Here is a 27,626-nt window from a genome sequence, read left to right on the forward strand (position 1 = left end):
AGAAATACAATAAAAATAAAAATGTCATTTGTTATTTTTATTACACATATTTTGTATTTATTTTATTATGTTTGAATTGGCTTCCCTTTTTTCCTGCCTTGCATTTATTTGAAATTAATGTGTACTTAACTAATTTACCTAATCATCACCAGGCCTTGTATCTGCTCTTCTCAATGTTAAGCAATTCTCTTAAATTATATTTTATTAATAGTCATGAATGGAATTGTTTAAGGGTAAACAGTTAATGTTCTTTATAGAACTGATTGGAGCCAGTTTGGGACTCTTTGCATCTGTTTATTAATATTAGGAAAGAAGGGAGTATGTTAATAAGTCTTTGCTTATAAGATCTGATAATCTGCCCTCTACTTGAAATGCTTTTTCTATGTGGAGAGATCATCTTTATTTAATTTAACCAATTATTTTATTAACTAATTAGCTTTTAGGCTAGTACTAGAGTTTGAACTCAGGGATCCACACTCACTTGCCTGATATTTTCTCTACTACTTGAACCATACCTCAATCCTGATTTTTGCCTGTGATTATTATTTTAAGAAAAAAACCTTGTTTCCATTTCCATTATGTTGTATTTTGCTTATTATTTTGGAGAAAGAACCTTGTGAACTTTTCTGATAGGGCTGGATTTAAACTGAAGTCCTGTAAATGCCAGCCTCCTGAGTAGCTAGGATGACAGATGTAAGCCACTGGTACCTGCCTTATCTAATTCAATTTTAACTTCAATCTTTACATGTTTCTTTGCTTACTTGATTCACTTATTGGTAAAGATTTATTAGTAGGGGGACATCAGGTATTTTGCATGTTGGAAAATTTTGCTGTTTTAAATGAAACCTTAAAATGTTTTAATTTGTATGTATATGTTAAGATGAAAAACCTCTTACTACTCAATTTAATATATACCAATAAAAAAACCTACATGGTTTATAATGTTTAATAGTAAGAGATACAAATCACAAAACATCATCTTTTGAATTAGATTTGTAGTAATTAGCTTCTAAATATGGATGGAATACAGAGATTTAGGAAGTTTTAGCTATGTATTCCCAAAGCAAGTGTAATGCATTCCTAACTGCAGTGAGTTGCTGCACGCACTACTGAGCACAATGGGAAAAGAAAAGTACCATAAAAAGCTAAGTGCTGAGTAACTAGCCAGGAAAAGCTCTTAACTGAGGCCTGCCCAGGCCATTAATCTGATAGAGTAGTGCGATGCAGTTATTAGAAACCAAAATAAGAGACCCAGAGTTAACATTTAAATGCTAAAGGGGCTTTCTGCCGCCTAATTTAGCTTAAAGAGAATTAGCCCAGGAGGCTTGGTTCTAGTGTAAACTGTAGAAGAAAGACTGGGTAAGTCTGTTGTCTTACACTAATGAGACAAGACCGGCTTTACTACAAGCCCAGTGGTGAGAGTTGAAAGATCCAGTCCACGGTAGGATTTGGCATTACAAATACTCCCTTTATTCTTTCACAATTAGAAAATAGGATCTTGAGTTGGTTCCTGTAACTGCTTTCTGAATAGATGACTGCAGATTTCAAACTCTTCATAAATGAGAACTTTCTAAGAAGTACATTTTACATTCTGAACCAAGACCCCCCTCCCCAAACATTCCCACCTCCCCCAAGTTTCACAAAGTGCATCTCATAGTATGTTCAGCTGGCCTGGACTGCAGCTGTTCTGTTTGTGCTGTGATAGCCGGTGTGCATCAGTGTGTTGAGCCGTTGGATGAATGGAGTCTCATGAAGACACCGCAGTCCCCTGATCTCTACCTTCTTGGTAGCTAGTGGTACAGGCTTGAGCCACAGTGTTTGCCTTGTTTTGCAGTGCTGGAGGTGGACCCCAAGGTCTCCTGGGTGCTGTGCAAACAGGCCACCACTGAGCAGCACCCACACCATTTACCGTGTGCTGCCTGCTGCTATATAGATGGTGGGGAAGCCAGAGGAACTGTTGGTGGAGTAATGCTCCTAGGGCCCGTCTTCAATCTCTATCACTCTGGGGGTCCCAGGTCTATGAAATTAATGAGGATCCCGAAATCAAATTGCAATCTAAGGAGAAAGCACTAGGAATAAAACTTGAGAGGTTTTGTCTCTTTGACATAAGATCTCACTGTGCAGCCCAGGCTAGCCTTGAACTCAGTCCTCTCTCTCTCCCTGAGCACCAGGCATGTGCCACCATATACTGGTAGTTTTTTTTTTTTTTTTTTTTTTTGGTCAGCTATAGGGCTGGAACTCAGGGCCTGGATGCTGTCTCTGAGCTTTTTGATACAAGGCTAGTAGTGCTCTGCCACTTTAAGTCATAGCACCACTTCCGGTTTTCTGTTGGTTCAGTGGAGATCAGAGTCTCATGGACTTGCCTAAGAGTCTTCATGGATTTTCCTGCCCAGGCTGGCTTTGAACCACAATCCTCAGATCTCAGCCTCCTGAGGTAGGATTACAGGTAGTTACTTTTCTTAAAGTGGATGGGAGGGCTGGGAAGGTGGCTCAGTGGTAGAGCACTTGCCTTACATGCATGAGGCCCTGGGTTCAATTCCTCAGCACCACATAAGCAAAAAGAAAGCCAGAAGTGGCGCTGTGGCTCAAGTGGTAGAGCACTAGCCTTGAGCTGAAGAGCTGAGGGACAGGGCCCAGGCCCAGAGTTCAGGCCCCACCACCGGACTGGACCCCTCCCCCCCCCCCAAAAAAAAAAGTGGATGGACTGGGAACTGGTGGCTTACATCGGTCATCCTAGCTACTCAGGAGGCTGAGATTTGAGGATTGCGGTTCGAAGCTAGCCTAGGCAAGAAAGTCTATAAGACGCTTATCTCTGATAAACCACCAGAAAACCAGAAGTGGCACTGTGGCTCAAAATGGCTGAGTTAAGCCTTCAGCAAAAAGAGCTCAAGAGACAGTGTCCAGGCCCTGAGTTCAAGCCTCAGTATCTGCACCAAAATGGATGGGGATGAGTCTTAATTGCATATCTTATTATCAAACTGTCATTTCAACAAAATCAATACAGAAATTAGAAAGGCAGTGTACTTTTTTTGTTTGTTTGTTTGGTTGTGGGGCTTGAACTCTGGGCCTGGGCGCTGTCCCTCATCTCTTCAAGTGCGCTACCACTTGAACCACAATGCCATTTCTAGTTTTCTGGTGCTTAACTGGAGATAAGAGTCTCATGGACTTTCCTGCTGGGCTTGCTTTGTATACCATGATCTTCAGATCTTAGCCTCCTAAGTAGCTAGAATTATAGGTGTGAGCCACTGGTGCCTGGCTAGTGCACAGTTTTTTTTTTTTTTCTTCTAAATCATCAAAATCTAGTCTGTTTTATATATCTCAGTTCATACCAGCAATATTTCAACAAAGTACTCAATAATGACATTTGCTAATGATGCTGTTACTGGATAATTCAACATGGAGTCTTTTTACATTAAAAAAAATTCTAAATGCTAAAACCTTGTTAAACTGGACTTGAGTAATCTTTTCACACCAACCCAAGAAGTTGGTGATAAGTCACTGGCAAAAGCCAGTGTCCGTATTGAAGACTATAACTAGTCTTGTAACTACAGGCATAGATGATGTCTAGGTCTCCTGAGTTCCTGCCCTCAATGCTCCTTTCAGTTGGAGAAGACATTGTTTGAAGGTTTCATTAGGAGAGTTTAGATACCTTCTCACACACAGTTTGGATAATTCAGAAATTGAAAGAAAAATGATCAGTATTGCTGTCATCCAGAAATAGCACTGGCAAAATTTCAGTAAGTTTTCACTGGATGTATTATTTTAAGCCTAGGTTGTGTGTGTATGTGTGTTTTAAGCTAAAAATATTTAATTTTAGGTCAGGCGCTGGTGGCTCATGCCTGTAATTCCAGCTACTCAGGAGACTGGGATCTGAAGATGGAAGTTTCAAGCCAGCTGGGGCAGCAAAGCCTCCAGTTAACCACAAAAAGCTGGAAGTGGCGCTGTAGCTCAAGGAGTAGAGGCCTAGACTTGAGCAGAAGAGCTCAGGGACAACCCTGGGCCCTGAGTTCAAGGCCGTGGACTGGCAAAATAATACATAAATAAAAAATATTTTTACTTTTCGTATGATTGTGAGCATCTTGTGGCTTTTGGTTTGTTGTACCAGGAATTGACTCTGGGACTTCAGCCTCTACCACTGTGTACCGATTCACGGTGGCTCTTAGTGTGTGGAAACTCACTGCCCACCAGTTCTGAGGATTTTTCTTAACTCCTATTACATGGATGGTAGTTCTTCTAGGCTACTTGTCTGCTTTTTAAATCTGAAGTTCTAATCTTTTCTCCTGTTTATTGATTTTGTTTTCTATATTTCTATGAGATTTCCTCTTGGAAATTTTGGCTTTCCCAGGTGATTGAACTTTATTTTTGTCATTGTAAATTTTTTTTTAACTTCCAAGAGAGAACTCCTCCCCGACCCGACCCCAGTGCTGGGGCTTGAACTCAGGGCCTGGGCACTGCCCCTGAGCTTTTCTTGCTCAAGGCTAGTGCTGTATCATTTGAGCCACAACACTTCCTGCCTTTTCTGTTTATGTAGAACTGAGGAATTGAACCTAGGGCTTCATGCACATTCTACCACTGAGCCACATTCCCAGCTCCAAGAGAACTTTTTAAGTAGTCTGTTTTCCATATAAAAGACTTTTTGTTTTTCCTCTGCCCTTTTTGAGTTTTTCCGTTCCTTTTTGTACACTTCTACTTTCTCCAGGTTTCCTTTTTGTTTTATTAGTTAGTCTTTAATAGTAAAGGCTTCGTTTAAGCAATCTACGTTTTTGGTTGTCTGCTCTGATTTAGTGTTTGTTGCACACCAAAAAACTAATGTTCAGGAGAGACAGTGGATGGGACTTGATTGGGGCCTCACTGTGATCTGAGCCGTTGGGCAATACTACAGAACCCAGATACTGGTATCTTTAAATATTTAAATGTTTAAAAATGGAAGCCAGCACCATCAGTACTGTATATCTGTTGTGGTACCACTGAAAATAGTAGTTGTTCAGACTTTATAAGATTTTTCTGGGAATTTTTGTTAGATGAATACTGAAGATTTGAGGACCATGTGCTTCCCTTAATTGAGCCATAATAAGAAACAGTTGCTGTTTGTGGGTGAAATGAGTAAAGAAAAGAGTAGGGAGACAATCCCAGAGATAGAGGCCGGTGTTGGTAGTTCAGACCTGTAATCCATCCTAGCTATTCAGGAGGCTGAGATCTGAGGACCGTGCTGAGAAGCCAGCCTGGAGCAAGAAAGTCTGTGAGACTCTTAATTCACCAGCAAAAAGCTGGAAGTGGAGCTGTGGCCCAAATGGTAGAGCACCAGCCTTGAGTACAAAGTCTCAAAGTACCTAGGCCTGAAATTTAAGCCCCACACATACACGTATAAACAAAAGAACACAAGTAAATTGGGAGTTGGCAGCATAATGTTTGTGTGTGGGCCTTAGCTTTGAGAAGGGCTAGATTTTTATTGATGGGACCCAAACTGTTTGAGATTTATGATGAATCAAATCTGGAGGGGGAAAAAAATCCCTGTAATCTTAAGCACAAAAGTGGTGGCTTTCCAATCTAGCTCTTCATTGAGAAATGAAACAGTGCACTATATATAGATAACATTAAAGAACAAAAGCAAAAGTGTTTTTGTAGTTAAAGTGAAAATAGAACTTTTAACCAGTACAGCAGTATAGTATGGTACAAAAAGTACTCTCCTCTAATTAGTCATGAAGTACTATCCCAAATCATACTTCCTGCGTTGTCTCTTCCTTTCCCGTTCATTGTCCAGTAGAGGCCGTGAGGTGAGGTTGATGCGTTGTCTCTTCCTTTCCCGTTCATTGTCCTGTAGAGGCCGTGAGGTGAGGGTTCATAGAGGAATGTTCTTGTGTGCTCTGTGGGTGCCCTAGCGGGACCATCGGCTCCTTTGGATGTTGTGATGAGTCTGTTAGCTGCTCGGCATCCAGGCTTGCCTCAGTGGTCACGGTAGAGTGCCCCACCTGATCAAACATGCACCTTTCATCTCTACACGAGCAGCAGGCGTGTTTTTTTTTTTTTTTTTGTGGGATGGGACATATTTCCTGTCACTTTCTGTTGCAAAAGACTTGCATTTCCCTGGTGAAGGGGAGTTCAGAGTACACATTGACTAAGAAACCTGTTTGACTTAGTTTTTTGAGAGAGAGAGAGAGAGAGAGAGAGAGTGAGTGTATTTGTTACTGGCCTGAAACTTGAATTCAGGGTCTGGGTACTGTTCCTGAACTTTTGTTTTTGTGCTCAAGGCTAGTGCTCTGTCACTTGAGCCACAGCTCCACTTCTGGCTTTTTTGGTAGTTTATTAGAGATAAGATTCTCATGGACTTTCCTGCTGGCTGACTTTAAATCGCGATCCTCAGATCTTAGCCTCCTGAGTAGCTAGGATTACAGGTGTGAGTCATCAGCGCCTGACATGTTTGACTTAGTTTTACCAACATTTTCTAAATGCATTTGGTTCTATTTTTAGCAAATCTTTTACCATGCCAGAACATGTTCTATGGGGACACCATTTGGGTAAATCCTCGGCTGTTACAAAATAGTCTAATTCTCTAGTCTCATCAGTTTTTTGGTGTTAAGCACTATCTCCCTTTCCCACTTTATATACATACACTAGGAACAGGTTCTTAATTGAGGACTTAAAAACACATACATGAGGCTTAGATAGCACAAGGACCAAGAAGCCATTTTCTGCTTCTTAATGATAAATGTTCTTTGTTAAAATTGAATGGAAAGTTCTGTAATACAAGTATTTTTGTGGGCTGGGAAGGTGGCTCAGTGGTAGAGCGCTTGCCTTGCATGCAGGAGGTATTCCTCGATTCCTCAGCACCACATAAGCAAAAAGAAAAAAGCCGGAAGTGGCGCTGTGGCTCAAGTGGTAGAGCGCTAGCCTTGAGCTGAAGAGCTGAGGGACAGCGCCCAGGCCCAGAGTTCAGGCCCCACGACCGGAGGTTCCCCCCCCCCAAAAAAAAATTATTTTTGTGCTATCTCTGCTTTGATGAAGTACCTTTAGAAAGAACAGAGGGTGTTGAGGATTTCAGCTTCGTAATCTTTCATCAGGAGCTAGGCAGTTGCAGGTAGATTCTTCAGTTAGGCCGTGAAGACCTCGCTGCCATTCTCTGCATACTTCTCAGACAGATGCCTCTCCTAGCTCTTTGTCTAGGCATTGCATGCGTCCCAGACTGCTCTCAGCAACAGAAGACACTTCTTTCAGAACGAAGCTACTTTCTGCTCATGTTGTGATAGATACAGGACCATGTCTACATTAAATATTGGAAACTGGAACTATCATGACTGGCTTAGAGAGTGTTCTCTTGAGTAGAGGTAGGGCAGCCTTTTTCCTCTAGTACAGGATAAATACTTCAGCCAAATAATGGATTATTAATGACTTATCTAATATTGAGATCAATAGGAAGAAAGATGCTTAAAGGAACATACAGCAACTTGTTCATTCATGTTCTGTGAGATATGGGCCTTATGAGAAACTTCTAGTTGCTGTTTAAAAAGGACAGAAATCAACTATCTCCTCCTACCTTACTGTTATGTTTTATTTATAACCTAAGTGTGTGTTCGGCATTCCACCACCCCCCCCCCCCCCAGTCATGGGGCTTGAACTCTGGGCCTGGGCACTGTCCCTGAGCTCTTCAGCTCAAGGCTAGGGCTCTACTGCTTGAGTCATAGCACCACTTCCAGTTTTCTGGTGGTTTATTGGAGATAAGATTCTCGTGAGCTTTCCTGCCCAGGCTGGCTTTGAACTGTGATCCTCAGATCTCAGCCTCCTGAGTAGCTGGGATGACTCGTGGGAGCCACTGGCGCTCCATCAGCGTTTATTCTTTTACTTTTCTTTCCTGTCTTCCTGCTTTCCCTTTCTCTTATTTTTAGGATAGAAATGAAGTGTAAAAGTCTGAAGAAATGAAAAGATTTGGCTGACATCTTCAGTTGATTGGTAGAGCTAGGTTTAGCCAGGTCTTCTAGGGAAGTGAACTGCAGCTGTAGTGAAAAGATAAGGGAAATATACTATGTTTAAATTCTACTGGCAATTCTCATGTTTTATATTTTCTTTTAAACCCAAGATGACCTGGTTTATTTTATTTTATTTTTTTGTAGTACTGAGTTTGAACTGAGCGCTTGCTCAATTGGCCCTTTACTACTTGGAGCCATTCTCCAGCACGATTTCTTTCTGATTCTTGGGAGTCTCCTTGTGGACTTTTCTGCCAAGGTTGGCTTCAGCTCGAAGCCAGCCCAGGCAGGAAAGTCCTTGAAACTCTGTCTCCAATTAACTAGACAAAAGAAAAAAAGCTGGCCTTGAGCTGAAGAGCTGAGGGACAGCGCTCAGGCCCAGAGTTCAAGCCCCATGACCAACAAAAAATGAAAGAAAAAAAGCTGGGAGTGGAGCTGTGGCTCAAATGGCAGAGTGCATGAGTTTTGAGCAGAAAACCTCAGGGACAGCGTCCGGCTCTTGAGTTAGGGTCCTAGGACCAGCAGGCACACACCAAGAAAAGAAACAAAAAAAACTTTTGCTAGGACTTGTAGGTTGTTTTAAATCTTATAGGTACCATAGTATATAGTTTTTGTTGTTGTTTGTGGTTGTTTATGCCAGTATGGGGCCTGAACTCGGGGCCTGCACGCTGTGTCTTTTTCCACTCAAGGCTAGCACTCTACCACTTGAACCATAAGCTTTTTGGTGGTTAATTAGAGATAGGAGTCTCACAGACTTTCCTGCCTGGGCTGGCTTTGAAGCTCTATCAGATCTCAGCTTCCTTAGTAGTATAAGCTACTGTCGTTCAGCTCAGCATATGGTATTTTTAAAGTATTATTCTTGGAATAGAAATTTAGAAATGTTAACAATCTTACTTTGTGTATCTGCTTAAAATCAGAGCATGTAATAAGATACTTCTTGTAACTCAGAGAAAAAGAAATGAATGGTGAGGCCCATCTGGAAATTTTTGCACAGTATTTCAGCACTTTGAGAATGCTGATATAAGCCTGGTGCCTGTGGCTCAACCTGAAATCCTAGCTACTTAGGATGCTGAGATCTGAGGATCATGGTTCAAAGCCAGCTCTGGCAGGAAAGCTAGTGAGACTCTTACCTCCAAAAAGCCAGAAATGGATGGCTTACGTGCTTTCTAAAAGTATGAGGTCCCAAGTTCCAACCCAAGTACTATTAAAAAAAAATGAACTGGATGTTCATGGCTCATATCTAGAATTCCAGCAATTTAGGAATGCAGATGGGAAGGATTGTAGTCACAGCCACAAGATCCCGCATGCACCAGTGGGTGGGTGTGTCCCGGGTGTGTCTGTCATCCCAGCCACACAGGAGGCTCAGATCTAGCAGGGGAGGAAGGTCTACAAACCCATCGCAACGGGAAAGGTTCTCCTGAGCCTGTCATCCCAGTTATGGTGGCAACTGAAAATAGAAGAATAAAAATTTAGGTTCCCAAGGATAAAAAGCAAGACTTTACCTCCAAAATAACTGGGGCTAAAAATTAGGTGTGGAGGTGTGGCTCAAGTGGCGGAAGACCTGCCTACCAGAGAAAAGGGCTCTGAGATTCTGATTTGTAATTGAAAAGACACTCTTCCAGGGCTGCATTATTTGTTATACAGGAGGACAGCCGCAACATAGGCTACCAGAGATACTAATTTGATTTTAGTAAGTTTTAATCTTTAATTTTCTGGTGCTGCTACTGGGGTTTGAACTAGGGCTTGGGTACTGTCCCTTAACTCTTCTTGATTAAGATTGGTGCTCTGCCACTTCAACCACAGCTGAACTCCTGGCTTTCGTGGTAAATCAGAGCTAAGAGTCTCACAGACTTTCTTGCCTGGACTGGCTTCAAACCTCCATCCTCAGATCTTAGCCTCCTGGGTTGCTAGTGAGCTTGTTTTTATTTCAGTTGAAAATTGGTTTGTATTTCATAATCATAAGAAAAGTGTTGGTAAAGATGTGCTTTGTCAATTTTAAATACTAATTTAGCAACCTTTCTGCACTGTTGGCATAGTAAAACAGTGCAGCTGACATGGAAGATTGGGAATGTTGGTTCCTCAAAAAGCTGAACCTGGAATTGTCAGAGCACAGCAATTTCACTTCTACATATGCCCCAAGAACTGAAGGCAGCGATCATTCACAGTGACCACAAAGGTGGGAATAAACTGAGGCCAGCACGAACAGAAAACAAAAATATTTGTGCACAGTGGAGTATTATTTAAGCATAAAAAGAAATGCAGTTTCATCACATGCTGTGACACACATGAACCTTGAAGATACTATACTAAAGAGACTAAGCTAGACACCAAAGGAGGATAGTGTGTGATTTCACTTGACGACTTTAGTTAGACACATTATATACCCTGGGCTGTATAGTGAGGTTGTTCACCACTTCCTCCCCACCCCCAAAAAACTTCTATGGCAGGCTGTACCTACTGTCAGAATTGGGCATTTTCTTTTTGTAATTCCCAAGTGAGTATGGAAGGGAACATTAAGATTGAACTGAGCGGGACACCGGTGGCTCACACCTGTCATTCTAGCTGCTCAGGAGGCTGAGATCTGAGGACCGCAGTTAAAAGCCAGCCTGGTTGGGAACGGCCTTGGGACTCTTTATGGCCAATTAATCACTTGAAAACCGAAAGTAGAGCTGTGACTCAAAATGGTAGAGCTCTAGCCTTGAGCAGAAAAGCTCAGGGACAGTGCCCAGGCCTTGAGTTCAAGCCCCACAACTGGGTAAAAAAGATTAAACTGATAAGGTTAAGGAGACGACCCTAAAAAAAAAATACCAGTTCAGGATTTAATAATAACATGAGTTGGTAGTATTGTATCTAGGGCCTTCCCGCCTTTACTCTCTTGTTTCTTTTCTTTTTTTTTTTTTTTTGGGTCCGGTTGTGGGGCCTGAACTCTGGGCCTGGGCGCTGTCCCTCAGCTCTTCAGCTCAAGGCTAGCACTCTACCACTTGAGCCACAGAGCCACTTCCGGCTTTTTTCTTTTTGCTTATGTGGTGCTGAGAATCGAACCCAGGGCCTCAGGCATGCGAGGCAAGTGCTCAACCACTGAGCCACCTTCCCAGCCCCTACTCTCTTGTTTCTTAAATGAATAATTTTTCAGGCCCATGAAACCTAACCGTGTGTGTGTGTGTGTGTGTGTGTGTGTGTGTGTGTGTGTGTGTGTGTGTGTGTGTGTGTGTGTGTGTGTGTGTGTGTGTGTGTGTGTGTGTGTGTGTGTGTGTGTGCGCGTGTGTGCGTGTGCGCGTGCGTGCGTGTGTGTGCGTGCATGCGTGCATGCGTGCATGCGTGCGTGTGCGCCCGCCCGCCCGTGCTGGCGGTTTCCTGTACATCACTGCAGTGGGTAGAGCCCTTGCCTGGCTAGTGTGGGACCCACCACAGAAAAGAAGAAAGCATTACCTGTAGCTAATATTCCTGTCTTGTAGTTGGTGTTATACATACCGTGTAGGCCATAAGAGAAAAAAAGGAAAGTTTTGTAAATAATAACTAAAATCCTTAGAATATTGGGAACCGGCTGTATTTTCTGCCTGGAGACCAGGCAAGGAAGGTCAGCTAACAAAATAGGAAGGTGGGTTGAATGTCTGTCCAGGTCTTTGCTGTGTCAGTGCACTGCAGAAAGTGATAAGGAGGGAGGGCTCCAATAGTGACCTTAAAATACTTTAATCAGAGAATTGCAGACACTTCACCCTTATTTTGATATGTAGACCTATCATATGAGAGTCTTAATTTAGCCAAAAAACTTTGAATATTGCTAAAAATAAAATACTACAGAAATTAAGACTTGAGGAATGATCTTTTTGGGATACAGTTTCTAGCTTGCAAAATTTCAAGTTTAATGAAAACTAGTGTCACTGTCTCAGTTGCAAAATTGATCTGGATAATGTTCCTCTGGGGCCAATCAGTCACAGCAAAGAATGGGATTGATTCTTTAAAAACACTGGAAGATGAAGGTGCAGAGAGAGGTTGTCTGTTTGAGAGTGTTTTTAATGGAATAATTTGCTGAAAACAAGGGCTTGAAAATGTACCAATTGCATCAAATGTTGGCATTGTTTTCTCAAGAAAAAAAATGACATCAGTAATGTGCCGAGTGCTGTTACTTGGATGGTACTGAGGGGAGCGATTGTCTCATTCCCACCCCAGTCTGAACTGGGTGTGTTATCAGAGGTCACGTGACAGTCAGTGCGTGGCTAGCCTGTGAAAACCGCTCAGTGTGGGAGGAAAGGAATGGATGAATTGCTGCATCAGCTCTAGTTTCTACTTGAGTTTGAGGTCAGGCAGGATAACATCGTGAAGCCCCATTTCCTGCTGCTGAACCCTACCTGCTCAAGAGGATCTTTGAATAAGAGTTTAGATCTGAGAACACAGATGCTGATCTTAAATGCTGAGTACAGGCAGGCATCACCATGTCTGGTTTAGCTTTGTTGTTATTGTTTTTGCCAGTCCTGGGGCTTGAACTCAAGGCCTGGGCACTGTCCCTGAGCTTTTGCTCAAGGATAGCACTCTGTCACTTGAGCCACAGCGCCACATCTGTGTTTTCCTTTGTATGTGGTACTGAGGAATCAAACGCAGGGCTTCATGCATGCTAGGCAGTCACTTTACCACTAAGTCACAGTCCCAGCCCTGGTTTTTGTTTTTATTGGTCGTGGGGCTTGAACTCAGGGCTTGGGCACTGTCCCTGAGCACTTTGAGCCACAGCTCCACTTCTGGTTTTTGAGTGCTAGTTTTATGGTGACTTTTCTGCTAGGGCTGGCTTTGAACCTCAGTCCTCAGATCTCAGCCTCCTGAGTAGCTAGGATTATAGGTGTGAACCACCAAGTCTTACTATGTGTCCTAGGCTGGTCTCAAAGTATTCGTCCTCCTGCCTCTGCTTCCTCAGCTGCCTGAGTGCTGGGGTGTACAGATACACACCACCACACCTGTCTTTTTGACTCTGTTTTATTTTCTTCATGTCTGTCTAAATGTATGCATGGGAGGACTCACATGGTTAGCTGGAAGTCTCTGCTTTATGGTCATCCCCCTCATTTCTGGAGGTCAACGAGCAGATTAGAGATAACAAACGTATCAGTGAACAGGATGTTAGATCTGAGAACATTGTGCAGAAAACTGCAGAGAGAAAAAAACCAGAAAATTAGAAGGCAAACAGCAGTAAGTATCTAGTGAGGGGCTGGACACACAGATTCCCACACATAAATCCCACAAAGGCGGTAATGAGACATAGGAGGAGGCAGTATGCAGAGAGAATAGTTTGAGTTCTCTTGAGTTGAGGAAAAATACTTAGAAATTTTGGTTTAAAATACACAGGTTAGGCGTTGATGAACTATTATAGTCCCAGTGTTTGGGAGGCTGAAATGGGGAGCTCAAGAGGTAAAGGAGATCTTGGAGAGCAGAGCAGCGAAAAGGGGCTCAAACACTGATTCTAAACATGAAGCAGTAGAATATGATTTTATATGCGCACCATATAAAATAAAAATATTGACTAAAAAATGAGTGTCTGATGTGACGTTGCTTCTGAATGTGTAAGGCAATGGTAACCTCACATCCCGCTGTCCAACACTATGTCCATTTAGGCTGCTACAACAAAATAACTTAAATGATATTACTCTATAAAACATAAGGTATCTGGCAAGTTCAGTCTCATGTTTGCTAGCAGTTTTGATGGCTACTAATAATTTGTTCTCTGCCTTCAGATTAGAAGTTACTTAATTCCTGTGAATTACCAAACATCTGCAACATGTGACGAAAGCTTACCAGTTGGATAACTTGATTTTCACGACAGTCCTTTTTGGTGATATTATATATTTACAAAGAGAACTCTGGGCCAGATGTAGTGGCTCATATCTGTAATCTCAGCTACTTGTGAGACAGAGATCAGGAAGTTTACAGTCAAGGACCAGCACGGGCAAAAAGCAAGAGCTTATCAATGAGCGTGGTGTGGTGGTACAAGTCTGTTAAACCATCTACAGGGAGGCCATAAATAGGCGGGTCATTGTTTGAGTCCAGCAGAGGCAAAAGTTAGACATCTTACCAGAACAACTGAAGCATGGGGGAGGAACATCTCCATGGGGTATGGCTCTAGAAGTGTGCCCAGCAAGCACCAGGCCCTGAATTCCAGCCTCAGCACTACCACAAGAAAAGAAAAAAGAAAAAAACAAACCAAAGAAACCCCATCTCCTTTCCACGACGTTAAATTTCCTGTCTCTGCCAAGTGACAAGTAACAGAGGATGGAAGGTGGTACATGGTATATTAGCTGCACCTTACCAAATGAGAGTAATGTCTAGATCCATATTAAAGATACTAATAAAATCTCAAGCACGATTTCCTTCGACAAAGTATTAGCAGTAAATTCTGGTGTTCTGTTTTGTTTTAATAGTATTAATCACAATTTAGTACATTTGATTTATTTCACTTGGTTTTTTTTTGCCATTTTTTGTTATTATAAAGATGTGTACTGAAGTTCACTTTATTTCTTGAGATAGGGTCTCAAACTCTTGGAGTACTGGGATTAAAGGTCTGTGTCACCACATCTGGCTGATACTCAGCATTGTAATCGTATGACTTCTGTTTTTATTACATTCTATCTTTGATTTTTCATTTTAGGATCGAAAGTTAACTAAGTCTGAAAGGCAGAGATTTAAAGAAGAGGCTGAAATGCTAAAGGGTCTTCAGCATCCCAATATTGTCCGGTTCTATGATTCCTGGGAATCCACAGTGAAAGGGAAGAAGTGCATTGTTTTGGTAACGGAGCTCATGACATCTGGGACTCTTAAAACGTGAGTCCATCCTTGATATGGAAGCTACAAGACCCGGGCACATTCCTCACTCCTGCCCCTCTAGTTACACCTTTCTAGCCCAGCACATGGAGGAGGGACTCCTCTTTCTAGCCATTGTGACATGTGTTTCCCTACGCAAGTCCTCGGTGCATAGTGATATGATAATGACTTATTGATAACTCTCTAAATGAGAAGGTATTGTAGAATAAACCTAGTTATTGGAAGTAATGCTGATTGGGTGGCCAAGAGACCAGAAATCAGATAGCAAGATAGCCCTCTAGTGGTTAAAGCAAGTAAAGTGACATTGCAATTTATTGATAACCCTTACTCTTTCTGTGACCTGCTATACCTGTAACTGTTATATTGGCTGCAGATTGTACTGTGATGATTATCACTAGAGAATACTTTTAAGCCCTGTTCTGAATAGCATCAGATCAAAGCTGATATAGTTAGACCTTTCGCCCTTTCAGGGAACTGGATAACATGCAGAAATTCCCTGTCATCTGTTGTCAACAGTTTTAGGTAAGAGTTGGAGTTGCAAGTTTTTTAGAGTGTCTATTTTTACAGGGAGGAGCTGTAAGTTACATGGTATACATTGGTTATTACGGAAGGACTGAACTTTTTTTTTTGGTCGGTCGTGGGCCTGGGCACTGTCCCTCAGGTCTTCAGCTCAAGGATAGCGCTCTACCACTTGAGCCACAGCACCACTTCCGGCTTTTTCTGCTTATGTGGTGCTAAGGAATGGAACCCAGGACCTCATGCATGCAAAGCAAGTGCTCTACTACTGAGCCACCTTCCTAGGCCCAAGAACTGAACTTTTAAAGAGTGTTACAATACCATCCTCCATTTCTCCAGGTTATTACTGATTGAGCTGATTGACCCTAGGTATTTAGGCAAGGTATTTTGTCTCCTGGATATAGCAACGTGTGTGTGTGTGTGTGTGTGTGTGTGTGTGTGTGTGTGTGTGTGTGTGTGTGTGTGTGTGTGTGTGTGTGTGTGTGTGTGTGTGTGTGTGTGTGTGTGTGTGTGTGTGTGTACACGTACGCGTGCATGCGCCATTTCACACTCCTGACTAGCATGTTGAAAACCTGAAGATTATTTCTCACCTTCAAACCCTGATTTTTCTATCTAACTTCTCCAGTCCCGCTTATGGCAACACCTTTCTTCCTGGACACTCAGGCTTCTGTAATTCTCACACCTGTGTTCTGCCCAGCACTATAACTAAAACTTGATGTAATACTTGAATGAATCAAGGAAAGCTGTATATGTACACTTAATAGATATAGTATACCCAGGCTTCTGTATCTGTATCTTAAGTTTCTTTTCTCTGGTTTGTGTATATCATTGCTTGTAAGCATCTTTCAGCAATGGTGTGCTGTTTAAAAGTCTGTAAAACCAGCTCTCTAGCAGGTAGAGATAGGAAGTTCACAGTTCCATTCCAGTCTGACAAAAAGTTAGTGAGAGTGGTCTCAAAGAACAAGTTGCGTGTGTAGGAGCACGTATGTGATTCCAGCTGTACCGAGCCTGGAGTGAAGGCCAGCCCAGACAAAGCAGCACCCTATCTGCAAAAGCAGACAGGCCTGGAGCATGACTTTTATGCACCTTGAGTTCCCTTTTACACGAAAGGTAGTTTACAAAAACTGTGTTTAGAGGGTATTTTAGGTAACATAGGGTGTGGAGCCCCTGTGGAATAACTGACCTCCACCAGCTCACTAGCACGTGGAGTGTCCTGACACTGTTTCAATGCCTATCCAAGCGTCAGCGATAAAGGATCATCTCGGATGAAGATAAAAGAGGAGGTAACTCACAGAGCTAAAGCTGAAACAGGAGCCGATCCCTTCCTAGTCCCGGGATTGCAGACCAGGCAGTGTGAAGGAAGTGGGGACGTGTTACTGTCCAGGCAAGGATGAAGGCCTGAGAAGCCAAAGAGAGAAGAATTGGAACTCGGCCGGTATCCAATCCTGAATTATCCCCCGAGAGGGAAAACCGTGGCCCAAGCAGTGACAAGTACAGGGAGTTTGGCCTCTCTCCCTGAGACCAAAGATGAGAGCAGAGATGCCAAGAAAAACAAATGCCTGTCCTTTCTGCCCCACTTGCCTCTCTAAATGAATGCTACTGGTGCTCCTAGTTCTCTTTCTTTCTTTGCTGGCACATGCAGATGGCTGTATAATAGAAATTTATACTGGTAAATGACACCAGTAAAGATAATATCCATGAAAGCAGCTAAAGATACAAGTCAGAATGTGAGCCCATATAGTGCTAATATAAGGATGGCAGGGAGCATACATGGAAGTGTGTATAAGGAGAAAGAAAAGTCACTGAAGCCAAAAGGATGGAAGAGGACTGCGTCACAAACGGGCCAAGAGCTCAAGGACTTTTAGGAATATCAACAAATCATTAGCTGAGTGCTTTTGGCTCACGCCTGGAATCCTAGCTACTGAGGAGGCTGCGATCTGGGGATCTCAGTTCCGAAGCCAGCCTGGGCAGGAAAGTCTGTGAGACTTGAAGCTGCAAATGGAGCTGTGGTTTAAGTGGTAGAGAGCTAGCAGTGAGCAAACAGCAGCTCAGGGACTCAACCTGGCTCTGAGTTCAAGCCCCAGGAACAGTACCCAAAAAAGTTTTAAACACACACACACACACACACACACACACACACACAATGCTGTTTTTAATCAATTTTATCTTTGCTCTGTCCCTTTTTTTCTTTTTAATCTCCATTTTTTGTATTTTATTAGTACATATTATAGTAATACAGTATATAGGGTTTTAGTGTGATTTCCTTGTGCGTGTGTGCGCATGTGCGTGTGTATGTGCGCATGTGCGTGTGTGTGGTACTAGGGTTTGAACTCGGGGCCTTCCACTTGCTAGGCAAGTGCTCCACCTCTTGACCCCATCCTCCAGTCCTATTTTGATTTGTGTGTGTGTGTCTGTCCTGGGGCTTGAACTCAGGACTTGGGAGCTGTCCCTGAGCTTTTGTGCTCAAGCTACCACTTGGAGCCATGTCACCATTTCCAGCTTTTTGGTAATTAATTGGAGATAAAAATCTCACAGTACTTTCCTGCCTAGGATTCCTTTGAACAAGGAACCTCATATCTTAGCCTTCTGAGTAGTTAGAATTACAGGTGTTGGACACCTACGCCCAGCCGATTTTAGTGGTTTTTGATTTTTGTTTTTGATAGAGTCTTTCATTTTTGCCTCTGGTTGTTCTCAGACCATGGTTTTTCCATTCCTCCCATCAGCAGAGCTGGGATTGCAGGTCTATTACATACACCATGCCCAGCTTATTTTGTTGAGATGGGGATTATTTATTTATTTATTTTTGCTCATGCAGCCTTGCACTGTAATCCTCTGAGTCTTGGCCTCTTGAGTAGGTGGGATTTCACTGTGAGTTTTCTTTTGGATTTAGCGGACTCATTTCCCATTTCCCTTTTGAAAGGGTCTCACTATGTAGCCCAAAGCTAGCCCTGAATGCAATGTATAAACCCCACGCTAGCCTTAAACTCCTGATCTCCCATAGTAATGGAATACAATCACTTCAGAACTAATTTTAAGGAATTCCTTTTGTGCTTTGTTCTCAGACTTTCTTACCAATTGCAAATTAAATATTTTTCTGTAATGTTTGGATCCTGCTAATAATGACATTGCCAACTTGACCACCTAGTTTTTAAAGGAAAAGCTGGTTACCTAATACCGTAACTGTTCAGAGGAAAAAGTTTGGAGATGACTTTGTCTTTGAATAAGCCCTTTTATAACCTTAGCAAAAAGTATCCCTCAACTTCATATTCTCTTTTCTGGTACGCTAGAATTCAGTGGAATTCTTCAAAGCAGCAGTGCCTATCAGTGATAGCCTTTTGGTGTTCTTTGCCTCTCGCAGGTACCTGAAGAGGTTTAAAGTGATGAAGATCAAAGTCTTAAGAAGCTGGTGTCGGCAGATCCTAAAAGGACTTCAGTTTCTACACACTCGCACGCCACCTATTATTCACCGAGACCTTAAGTGTGACAACATCTTTATCACAGGTCCTACCGGCTCCGTGAAGATCGGAGACCTGGGCCTGGCGACCCTGAAGCGGGCTTCTTTTGCCAAGAGCGTGATAGGTAGGTTTCCAGTGCGTCCCGGAGCCTGGCTGGCCTTCTGATGTTACTTGTATTCAGAAACCTGATCCTGACAGAATTTTGGACGTAAAACTAACGTTCAGAAATTTATAGCTTGAGGGCTGGGAGGTGGCTGAGTGGTAATACAGCGCTTGCCTTGCAAGCAGGAGGCCCTGGGTTCAATTCCTCAGCACCACATAAGCAGGAAAAGTTGGAAGTGGAGCTGTGGCCCAAGAGGTAGTGCTAGCCTTGAGCTGAAGAGCTGTGGCACAGCGCCTAGGCCCAGAGGTCAGTCCCCACGACCAACAAAACAAAATAGAAAGGAAGAACTTTATAGCTTGACCCCAGGTGCTGAATTCTGCTTACATGATGTGAGCTTCTTCTTTTTTTTTTGTCGGTCGTGGGGCCTGAACTCTGGGCCTGGCCGCTGTCCCTGAACTCTTCAGCTCAAGGCTAGCACTCTACCACTTGAGCCACGGTGCCACTTCCGGCTTTTTCTGCTTGTATGCTGCTGAGGAATGGAACCCAGGGTCTCATTCATACAAGGCAAGCGCTCTACCACTGAGCCACCTTCCCAGCCCATGATAAAAGGTTCTTTACATATCACTTTCTTCATTTGAAAATGGAATTTATATATAGTTTTTTTAAATGCCCACTAGATATATCTTCAAAAATGCCTGTTTAAAACTGTTTGAATATACAGATGACAGTTCATTCTGAAAAGCTAATTCTAACAACTTTTTTTGTCCTTATTCACACCCTTCAAAGTGATGTATCTAAAGCATACTTTTCAGTTTTATTCCCCTGGACATTTTGGAGTGGACACCTGGGAAGGGCTGGCTTAGCAGCATTCAGCACCTGAAGCATACCCTTTGTCCTCAGCCCCCGATGGCTACAACCAGATTGTCTCTGGACATCCTTCCCTCTTGATGTAGAGCCTAGTTGTTAGTGAGCATCTGTGATGGGAAGAAGGAGGCGGGCACCACTCAGACTTCATTATGCTAGTCATGGCCAGAGAAAGGAATGTCTGCTTTGAGAAGTTTTCATCGCCTCTAGTGGCTATTGCAATTTAAAAACCTGAAATCTTCACTCTCCTGTCTCTCTGAAGTGATAGAACAGCACCTAACAAACCCTGTTTTATTGTTGTTATTATTATTTATTGTCAGTTGTGGGGCCTGAACTCAGGACCTGAATGCTAACACTCTACCAGTTTGAGTCACAGCACCACTTCTGGTTTTTAATAGTTGGAGATAAGTCTCACAGGGACTTTTTCCACCAGGGCTGGCTTAATTAATCTCCTTAATAGCTAGGATTACAAGTGTGAGCCACTGGGCCCAGATCCATTATTTGTTAAATGGGCTAGAATCCTAAGTATATTAATAGAAAAGCCATAGAACACCAGTAAATATAAAAATCTGTGAAACAGTATTATCCTTGGAAATTTTATTATGTGTGTAATTTATTATACGAGGAGTATTAAAATACTAATAAAACACTAACAAAAACAGTGAAAAAAGGTATTTGAAGTTGAATTTTATTTTTCCATATTTACAGAAGACACTTCTTTGATTATCTGTGGCATCTTAGAGTTTTGATTTTCATTGTCAAATCGACTAAACTTGTTTTTAGAGTAATTTGAGGTTTAGAGTCTTAACCATTTGGAAGTATTGTAAATGCTAGGCTTGTGGGATGATATACCCTTCTAAGTAAGGTTGTCTTTGAGTTGTGTGTGTGTGTGTGTATGTGTATGTGTATGTGTTTTCCCGTGTTTGTGTTTATGTTCGTGGTCTACAAAATCTTCCTCACTAAAGTTCTTGTATCTTCAGTGAGGGATGGTGAGTTTATAAAGAGGCTCCAATGAGTGGCCTTATAGGCGATTATATTATTATCTTTAAAACACACAGGAGCTGGGCTCCCGTGGCTCATAACCTGTAATCCTAGGTATTCAAGAGGCTGAGAGCTGAGAATCAAATGGACTATTATGAGCAAGAGTTAACTATATTTGTCTTACAACTACCATACACTAGAGGGCAGACAAGTGTTTAATTTTCTTAAACCAGCTGCTTGTTTTATTTCTTGAGACTGGGTCTTACTATATATTTCAGGCTGGTCTTGAACTCAGGATTTTTCTACCTTAGCCTTCCAAGAGCTGGGATGTTCCACTGCACCCCGTTAATCCGTCACTTTATACAGAGATGGGATTTTCATTTATCTCAGGCAAATCTCTGCTTTGACATATTATATAACAAATGGGAGTTTCTTTTAAAGAGTGAATAAATAATCTGACCCTTTTTCAATTTCTTACAAAGGTCTTAGCGTGAAAGATAGATCTATTAGATACATAATGGGACAGGCTGAAGTAAGGTCATTTTTTGTTTTCCTTCTTGCTTTTACCCTTTCTGATTTCGTCACACTGAAGTCAGCTCTTTGCTTCTCCCCCGTAGTAACATCTGCAACTTGTGCTCACACTTAATTTTCTTAATTTAAGGTACTCCAGAGTTCATGGCTCCTGAAATGTATGAGGAGAAATACGACGAGTCCGTTGATGTTTATGCTTTTGGGATGTGCATGCTTGAGATGGCCACCTCTGAATACCCGTACTCGGAGTGCCAGAACGCAGCGCAGATCTACCGCCGCGTGACCAGTGTAAGTCTCCCTGGAACTGCAAAGGAAGACAGTCATGGAGAGCATGCTGGGTCAGGTGTGGGGAGGGGAGGGCAGCTGTCATGGGAGTGTGAAGAGGAACTGGCGTGGCAGGCACATTACCTCTAGAGCCCATCTCAGCCCTTGTTTGGCTGTTTGTTCTACTTCTGGTTTTTCCTGGTTAATTGGATATAAGAGTCACGTGGATCTTCTGGTCTCAGCCTCTAGGTCATTGTTCTGTGTGCATACACAAAAGCTACCTACTTTGACTCTGCGTCTTCATTCACTCTCCCTGTGAGCCCAACCCCTTCCCACTTGTGCTCACCCCCGCCACAAAGCCTGTTCTTGCTTCCCTTACCTCAATTCCTTTCGATCACTGGGATTCTTTATGCTGTGTTTCACATACAGTTAGAGTGTATTTTTTTTTTTTGGGGGGGGGGTGTCCATTCGTGGGGCCTGAACTCTGGGCCTGGGCGCTGCCCCTCAGCTCTTCAGCTCAAGGCTAGCGCTCTACCACTTGAGCCACATCGCCACTTCCAGCTTTTTTCTTTTTGCTTATGTGGTGCTGAGGAATGGAACCCAGCGCCTCAGGCATGCAAGGCAAGCGCTCTACCACTGAGCCACCTTCCCAGCCCAGTAACAGTGTATTTCTATATTTTCCCCTTTCTGTTTGCTTCCCCTTCTTACATTTCCCCTTAAGACCATGCTTTGTTTGTACACTTGTATAATTATATATACAAGTGTCTATGTAGATTCGTGTCCTTGAAGTATGACTTTTAGATCTAGCAAAAATATACTATATCTACCTTTTTGAGCTTATCTCAATATAACATGAAGTATTAATTTAAATCTTAGCATCGTGGGTTGTAAGTGAGTTACTATTCTCTTCATCCCCTTCCCACCCCCTTGTTCCAGTACTGGAGCTTGACCGTAGGGCCTGGGTGCTGTCCATGACCTTTTTGCTCAAAGTCCTACCACATGAGCCACAGCTCCACTTTCAGCTTTTTCAGTGGTTCATTAGAGATCAGAGTCTCACAGACTTTCCTACTGGGGCTGGCTTTCAACAGATATCCTCAGGTCCCAGACTCCTGAATATCTGGGGTTACAGCCACTTGTGCTTGGCTTATTGGCTAATTCTTGTTGGTAGAAATTACCATTGTTAGGAGGATATATTTAGTAGTGAAATAATGTTGTCTTTTGTTCTGTTCTTTTGAGTGACATTTGCCTAAGGACATGCAAGAGAGAGAATAGAGATAAAAAACAGATTTTTTTTTAACGTAACACTAACATAAACTTTAACTTTTTTTGTTTTTGTTTTTTCTTTGGTCGGCTATGGGGCTTGAACTCTGGGCTTGGGCGCTGTCCCTGTGCTCTTCAACTCAAGGCGAGTGCTCTACCACTTGAGACATAGTACCACTTCCAGTTTTCTAGTCGTTTATTGGAGATAAGAGTCTCAGGGACTTTCCTGCCCGGGCTGGCTTTGAACCAAGATCTCAGCCTCCTGAGTAGCTAGGATGACAGGCGTGAGCCACCAGCGCCAGCTAGACTTTAACGTTTTTTATTTTTTGTTCTTCCTTTTTTTTCTGGGCCTGCATGCCGTCCTTGAGCTCTTCAGCCCAAGGCTAGTGCTCTACCAATTGATCCTCAGCACCACTTCCCATTTTCTGGTGGTTAATTAGAGATAAGAGTCTCAAGGACTTTCCTGCCGAGACTAGCTACGAACTGCCATCCTTGGATCTCAGGCTCCTGAGTAGATAGGGTGACAGGCCACTGGTGCCTGGCTTGTTCTTTTTTTACAAGGAAAATTTTGAAGGTAAACAGTTAGGGAATGTGGGTAACATAAGTAGAAGACACCCCCAAAGAGAAAGGTTTCAAAACATACATTCTGTATGGTCTTCATTTCACACGGAGAAACTGTATGGCTGCATCCTATACTTGTCTCCTCGGCCTAGTGACCTTGAAACCTGTGTGACTGGTGGAGGGAAGGTCCACGTGGTATAGTGGTGTACCTAGCACAAGCCTTTTCTGCTATTAAGTGCAATGCAAATGGCATCCACTTGTTATGTGAGCGAGGCTGGGGCAGGCATCAGCTCTCATGTATCTTGAGAGCAATGAGCCGTGGGTGATCCCGGACACACTCGTTTCCTTTGATAGAGGTGGCTCAATTAGGCAGGGTGTTTTCCAGTGGGGTCATATGGTATGTTCAGATTCCTGTAAACTAATGGTTCGTGTCAGTAAGAATCTGGCCAAATCCAGCCCCATAACAACCAAGTTAGAAATAATGGGGATTTTAATTACTTTGTTTGTGTAATTTGACTTTGTTACTGATTTGATTCACCTTTGGAGTACAAAAATTGAACCCTCTATCTGGGGAAAACTGGATTTAAGTCCTTAGGGTAAAATTCCTTTTTGTTCTTATATAACAAATTATAATTACTGTTTGTTTAACAGAAAGAAGTGAGACAATCCTGGTAGATAGTATTTGAAAATTAAGGGAACTTTACACACTGTCTTGCCCTGTTGTTTCTGGGGTCGGAGTCAGTCGCAGAGGCATGGGCTACCCTACTGTGACTTAAGGTTGAAGGTGACGGTTTGGGCATCATTTCTAATAATAGAAATGCTATAGAACAATTGTGACGTTCTTTAGAATTCTTCAGGACAGCTCATTTTATCAGTCCCAAATTTTGGTCAGTGATTCATCAAGCAATAGAAAATAGAATAAAAACTTAGAGAGTAACATAGAAAGGTATTTTTTTATATTGCATTTTATATTCCAACTTTACAGAATATTCTGGTGTCTTGGAAATAATTCCTGTGCTAAGTATTAAAAGATTCACAGAATCTTTGTAATTGCTGCCCCCCATGGTAGACTGTTGCATAACTTGAGGTAAACCCAAAAGAAGCCTACCACTTAACTGGCTAAAAAAAGAGGGAGAATAGAGTCTTTTGCCAGTTTGACTGGAGGCCAATAGAAGGCGTATTGTCAGTAGAAAAAAGGTTCCAGTACTCACTCAACAGGTGACCAGTTTTCCAGACACACTAAAGGTTCTGGTGTCTTGGAAATAAGGGTATTCAAAGTATTTATTCGTTGAGGAGGTAGCTAGTTTTGACTCTGGGGAGATGGGTAGAGATGGAGGGAGTCATGGAGTGAGGTTTTCCATTCCATGTTAAGGACATGAAGAAGCACAGAAGCATGAGCTAGAAACAACATTGAGTCACCAGGAAATCTGGATTCTCATTTTGGCTCTACCAGTAATTAGAACCGTACCCCTATTGGTGGCATTGTGGGTTGTACGGTTGATGCAGTGTTGAGTAGTAGATGCCCACCACCCATTTAGTAATCACCAGCTGAATACATAGATGGATTCTGACTTTGACACGGGCCACAATTGTCTCCTTTCAATTCTTAAAGTCTTTCTAAACATGTATTCCTGCATCTGTCTTGGAGATGTGGAAATAATCACTTACAAGTAATGTGATGTCAGATGACTGGCACTCACAGTTAAGCGTCAGCTGGGTGGGCCACCCGTGGTGTGGCGTCCTGTTCTAGTGAGGGTTGAACCAAGGAGGCACATCTCAAATGAGAGGGGGCTGAGAATACAAGGTTATGTTTTTGTTTATTGTTATTACAAAGGGATGTACAGAGTGTTACAGTTTATATAAGTCAGGTAAAGAGTCCATTTCTTTTTGGTCATGGTAAACTCTTTCCTCATTCTCTCCCAGTTTTTCTCTCTCATCCCCACCCACAAGTTGTATAGTTCATTTTCAACATAGTGGGTGTCCAGTGAGCACCCTTATTCACTCTCTACTTGTAATGTGATTTTGAGAGCTAGCAAGCCAGTAAAAATCTTACTTTCCTGGACAGAGAAGAGGGAGAATAGAGTCTTTTGCCAGTTGAAATGCACATCTGGAACCCAGGGCCTTATGCATGCAAGGCAAGCACTCTACCACTGAGCCACCTTCCCAGCCCTCATGGAAGTTCTTAAATGATCTGGGAGAAGAGACATCCTAGATGAGTACAGGTTCTGTTCTGGATCACACCAAGGGAGAAGGGGAGGAGAAGCCTTATGGCCTAAGCCTGTAATTCCAGAAACTCAGGCAGATGGAGGAGGGTCAAGGTGCCAGGGAGATCCTACCGGGGGGGAAAAATAATAAAACAGAAAGATGTGTGTCTCGAGGTAGAATGCTTGCCTAACAAGCATTTGGGTCCATGGGATCTACCTGGAAAACTGAAATGTGCTTATGCATGTGAAGGTTTTTCTTAGAAGGTAAAGGAAAATGACGTTTTCTTTGCACTTTAATATGAACACACACTACGAGAGAGTAGAAGGCAGTTGAATTTCACCCTTTTAAGATGAGTTTGAGATTAGTTCAGCTCACACTAACTAGTATATCATAGAGTGAAGTGAGAACTTAACCAGAGCATTATAAGGGCTGCCGGGTGTTCTTTTGGCTACATGTTCTGAAATCACACGTTATTGGATTTGATCCCCACTTCAGAACCAAAAACCACAGTTGAATCTGATTTGGGCTCGGGGTGTTTTAGTAAAGGGGTTTCAGGTAATGCGCCAGGCAGCACTGAGGCGGGACGTGCTGTCGTGAGTGAAGCAGGAGGTGGAGCTTTGAGGAAAGGGAAGTCTGCCTTTGCCTTTGCCTGGCGGGGGAAGCAGAAGGAGCCAGACTGGGTAGTGTCTCTGCCCTTCCCGGTGGAGTGTTGTCCACGGAGCCGACACAGAGCCACAGTTGTTGCCTGACAGGAGCGAGCTTGCGGAAGAGCTGGGTCAGCCCGGGGCCCTGCCTGCTCATGCTGTAGGCTGAGCTGCTCTACGGAGTTTTTATTTTCCCTTATTTTTTATTGAATTGGGAGTCTATTTATGGTCTTTCCTGATGGATTTCACAAGGAAAGATTTTTGCTCAGTATTTGTCATTGTAAATTCTCATTGCTGCTGTTGCCCTCAAAGAGATGTACATGAGGTAGGTAAGAATTTCTGGTCTATGTAAAAGGTGTGTTAGAACTTGCTTTTTTGATAATATGTGTAGAGAGTGTTGGTAAAAGTACTGAAGTAGTTAACTTTAGAACGCCTTTTTTTGGCTGGGGTGGAGGGGCGGTAGCTGTTTCTCAATTCCAAGTGGTTAGGAAAGGTTTGATGATTAGGGGACGGATGTGTTATAAGCCCATTGTTCCAGCACTTGGGTAGATAGTGAGTGTGTGGCCAGCCAGGGTGTCACAGAGACCCTGGAGAGAGAGCAGAGAGGGAGGAAGAAAGGAGGGAGAGACAGAGAGATACTTTGAAATTGATCTAAATCTTATCCTAACACATTTGAAACTGAAGCCTTTAAGAAGCAGAAGCTTTGGAGATTAAACCAGAGAATTCTGTATTATGATTCACTTCAATTAGTTGGCAAAGAAATCAAAGTCAGCCGGGCGCTGGTGGCTCACGCCTGTAATCCTAGCTACTCAGGAGGCTGAGATCTGAGGATCGCGGTTCAAAGCCAGCCCGGGCAGGAGAGACCGTGAGACTCCTATCTCCAATAAACCACCAGAAAACCGGAAGTGGCGCTGTAGCTCAAGTGGTAGAGCGCTCGCCTTGAGCTGAAGAGCTGAGGGACAGCGCCCAGGCCCAGAGTTCAAGCCCCACGACCGACAAAAAAAAAAAAAAAAAAAGAAATCAAAGTCTATGAAATGTATGCACATGGATTTTGTAGGTCAACAAAAGCAACCTGTTTGATAAACATACCAAGTCTTGATATGCTGTAGGCACCCCAGAAACCCTGGAATTAGAAAAGCCAGGTACAGGGGCTGGGAAGGTGGCTCAGTGGTAGAGCGCTTGCCTTGCATGCATGAGGCCCTGGGTTCGATTCCTCAGCACCACATAAGCAGAAAAAAAGCCAGAAGTGGCGCTGTGGCTCAAATAGTAGAGTGCTAGCCTTGAGCTGAAGAGCTCAGGGACACCCAGGCCCAGAGTTCAAGCCCCATGACTAGCAAAAGAAAAAAAAAAAAAAAGAAAAGCCAGGTACACCAAGAGCCCAGGAGCCGCTGGCTCTGAAGGAGTTAATGACAGAGCTGTGTGCCCTGCCTTTCTTTTTTTTTTTTTTTTGGGTCCGGTCGTGGGGCCTGAACTCTGGGCCTGG

The 27,626-nt window shown here is 42.9% G+C and overlaps 1 protein-coding gene across 11 annotated transcripts in view; it reads left to right on the plus strand.

Annotated features, from left to right (window-relative positions):
• The window catches only part of Wnk1 (WNK lysine deficient protein kinase 1), an 88,358-nt gene that overhangs the window by 12,457 nt on the left and 48,275 nt on the right, over positions 1-27,626 (plus strand). For all 11 annotated transcript variants that reach the window (XM_069988824.1, XM_069988826.1, XM_069988825.1 and 8 more), the window contains 3 exons: positions 14,587-14,759; positions 18,634-18,854; positions 21,340-21,497. In XM_069988824.1, coding sequence (XP_069844925.1) covers positions 14,587-14,759; positions 18,634-18,854; positions 21,340-21,497 — 552 coding nt within the window. The remainder of the gene's footprint in view (positions 1-14,586; positions 14,760-18,633; positions 18,855-21,339; positions 21,498-27,626) is intronic.

The sequence above is a fragment of the Dipodomys merriami genome, unplaced genomic scaffold, assembly GCF_024711535.1.
Source record: "Dipodomys merriami isolate MVZ:Mamm:240054 unplaced genomic scaffold, mDipMer1.0.p SCAF_368, whole genome shotgun sequence".
NCBI classification, from domain to species: domain Eukaryota; kingdom Metazoa; phylum Chordata; class Mammalia; order Rodentia; family Heteromyidae; genus Dipodomys; species Dipodomys merriami.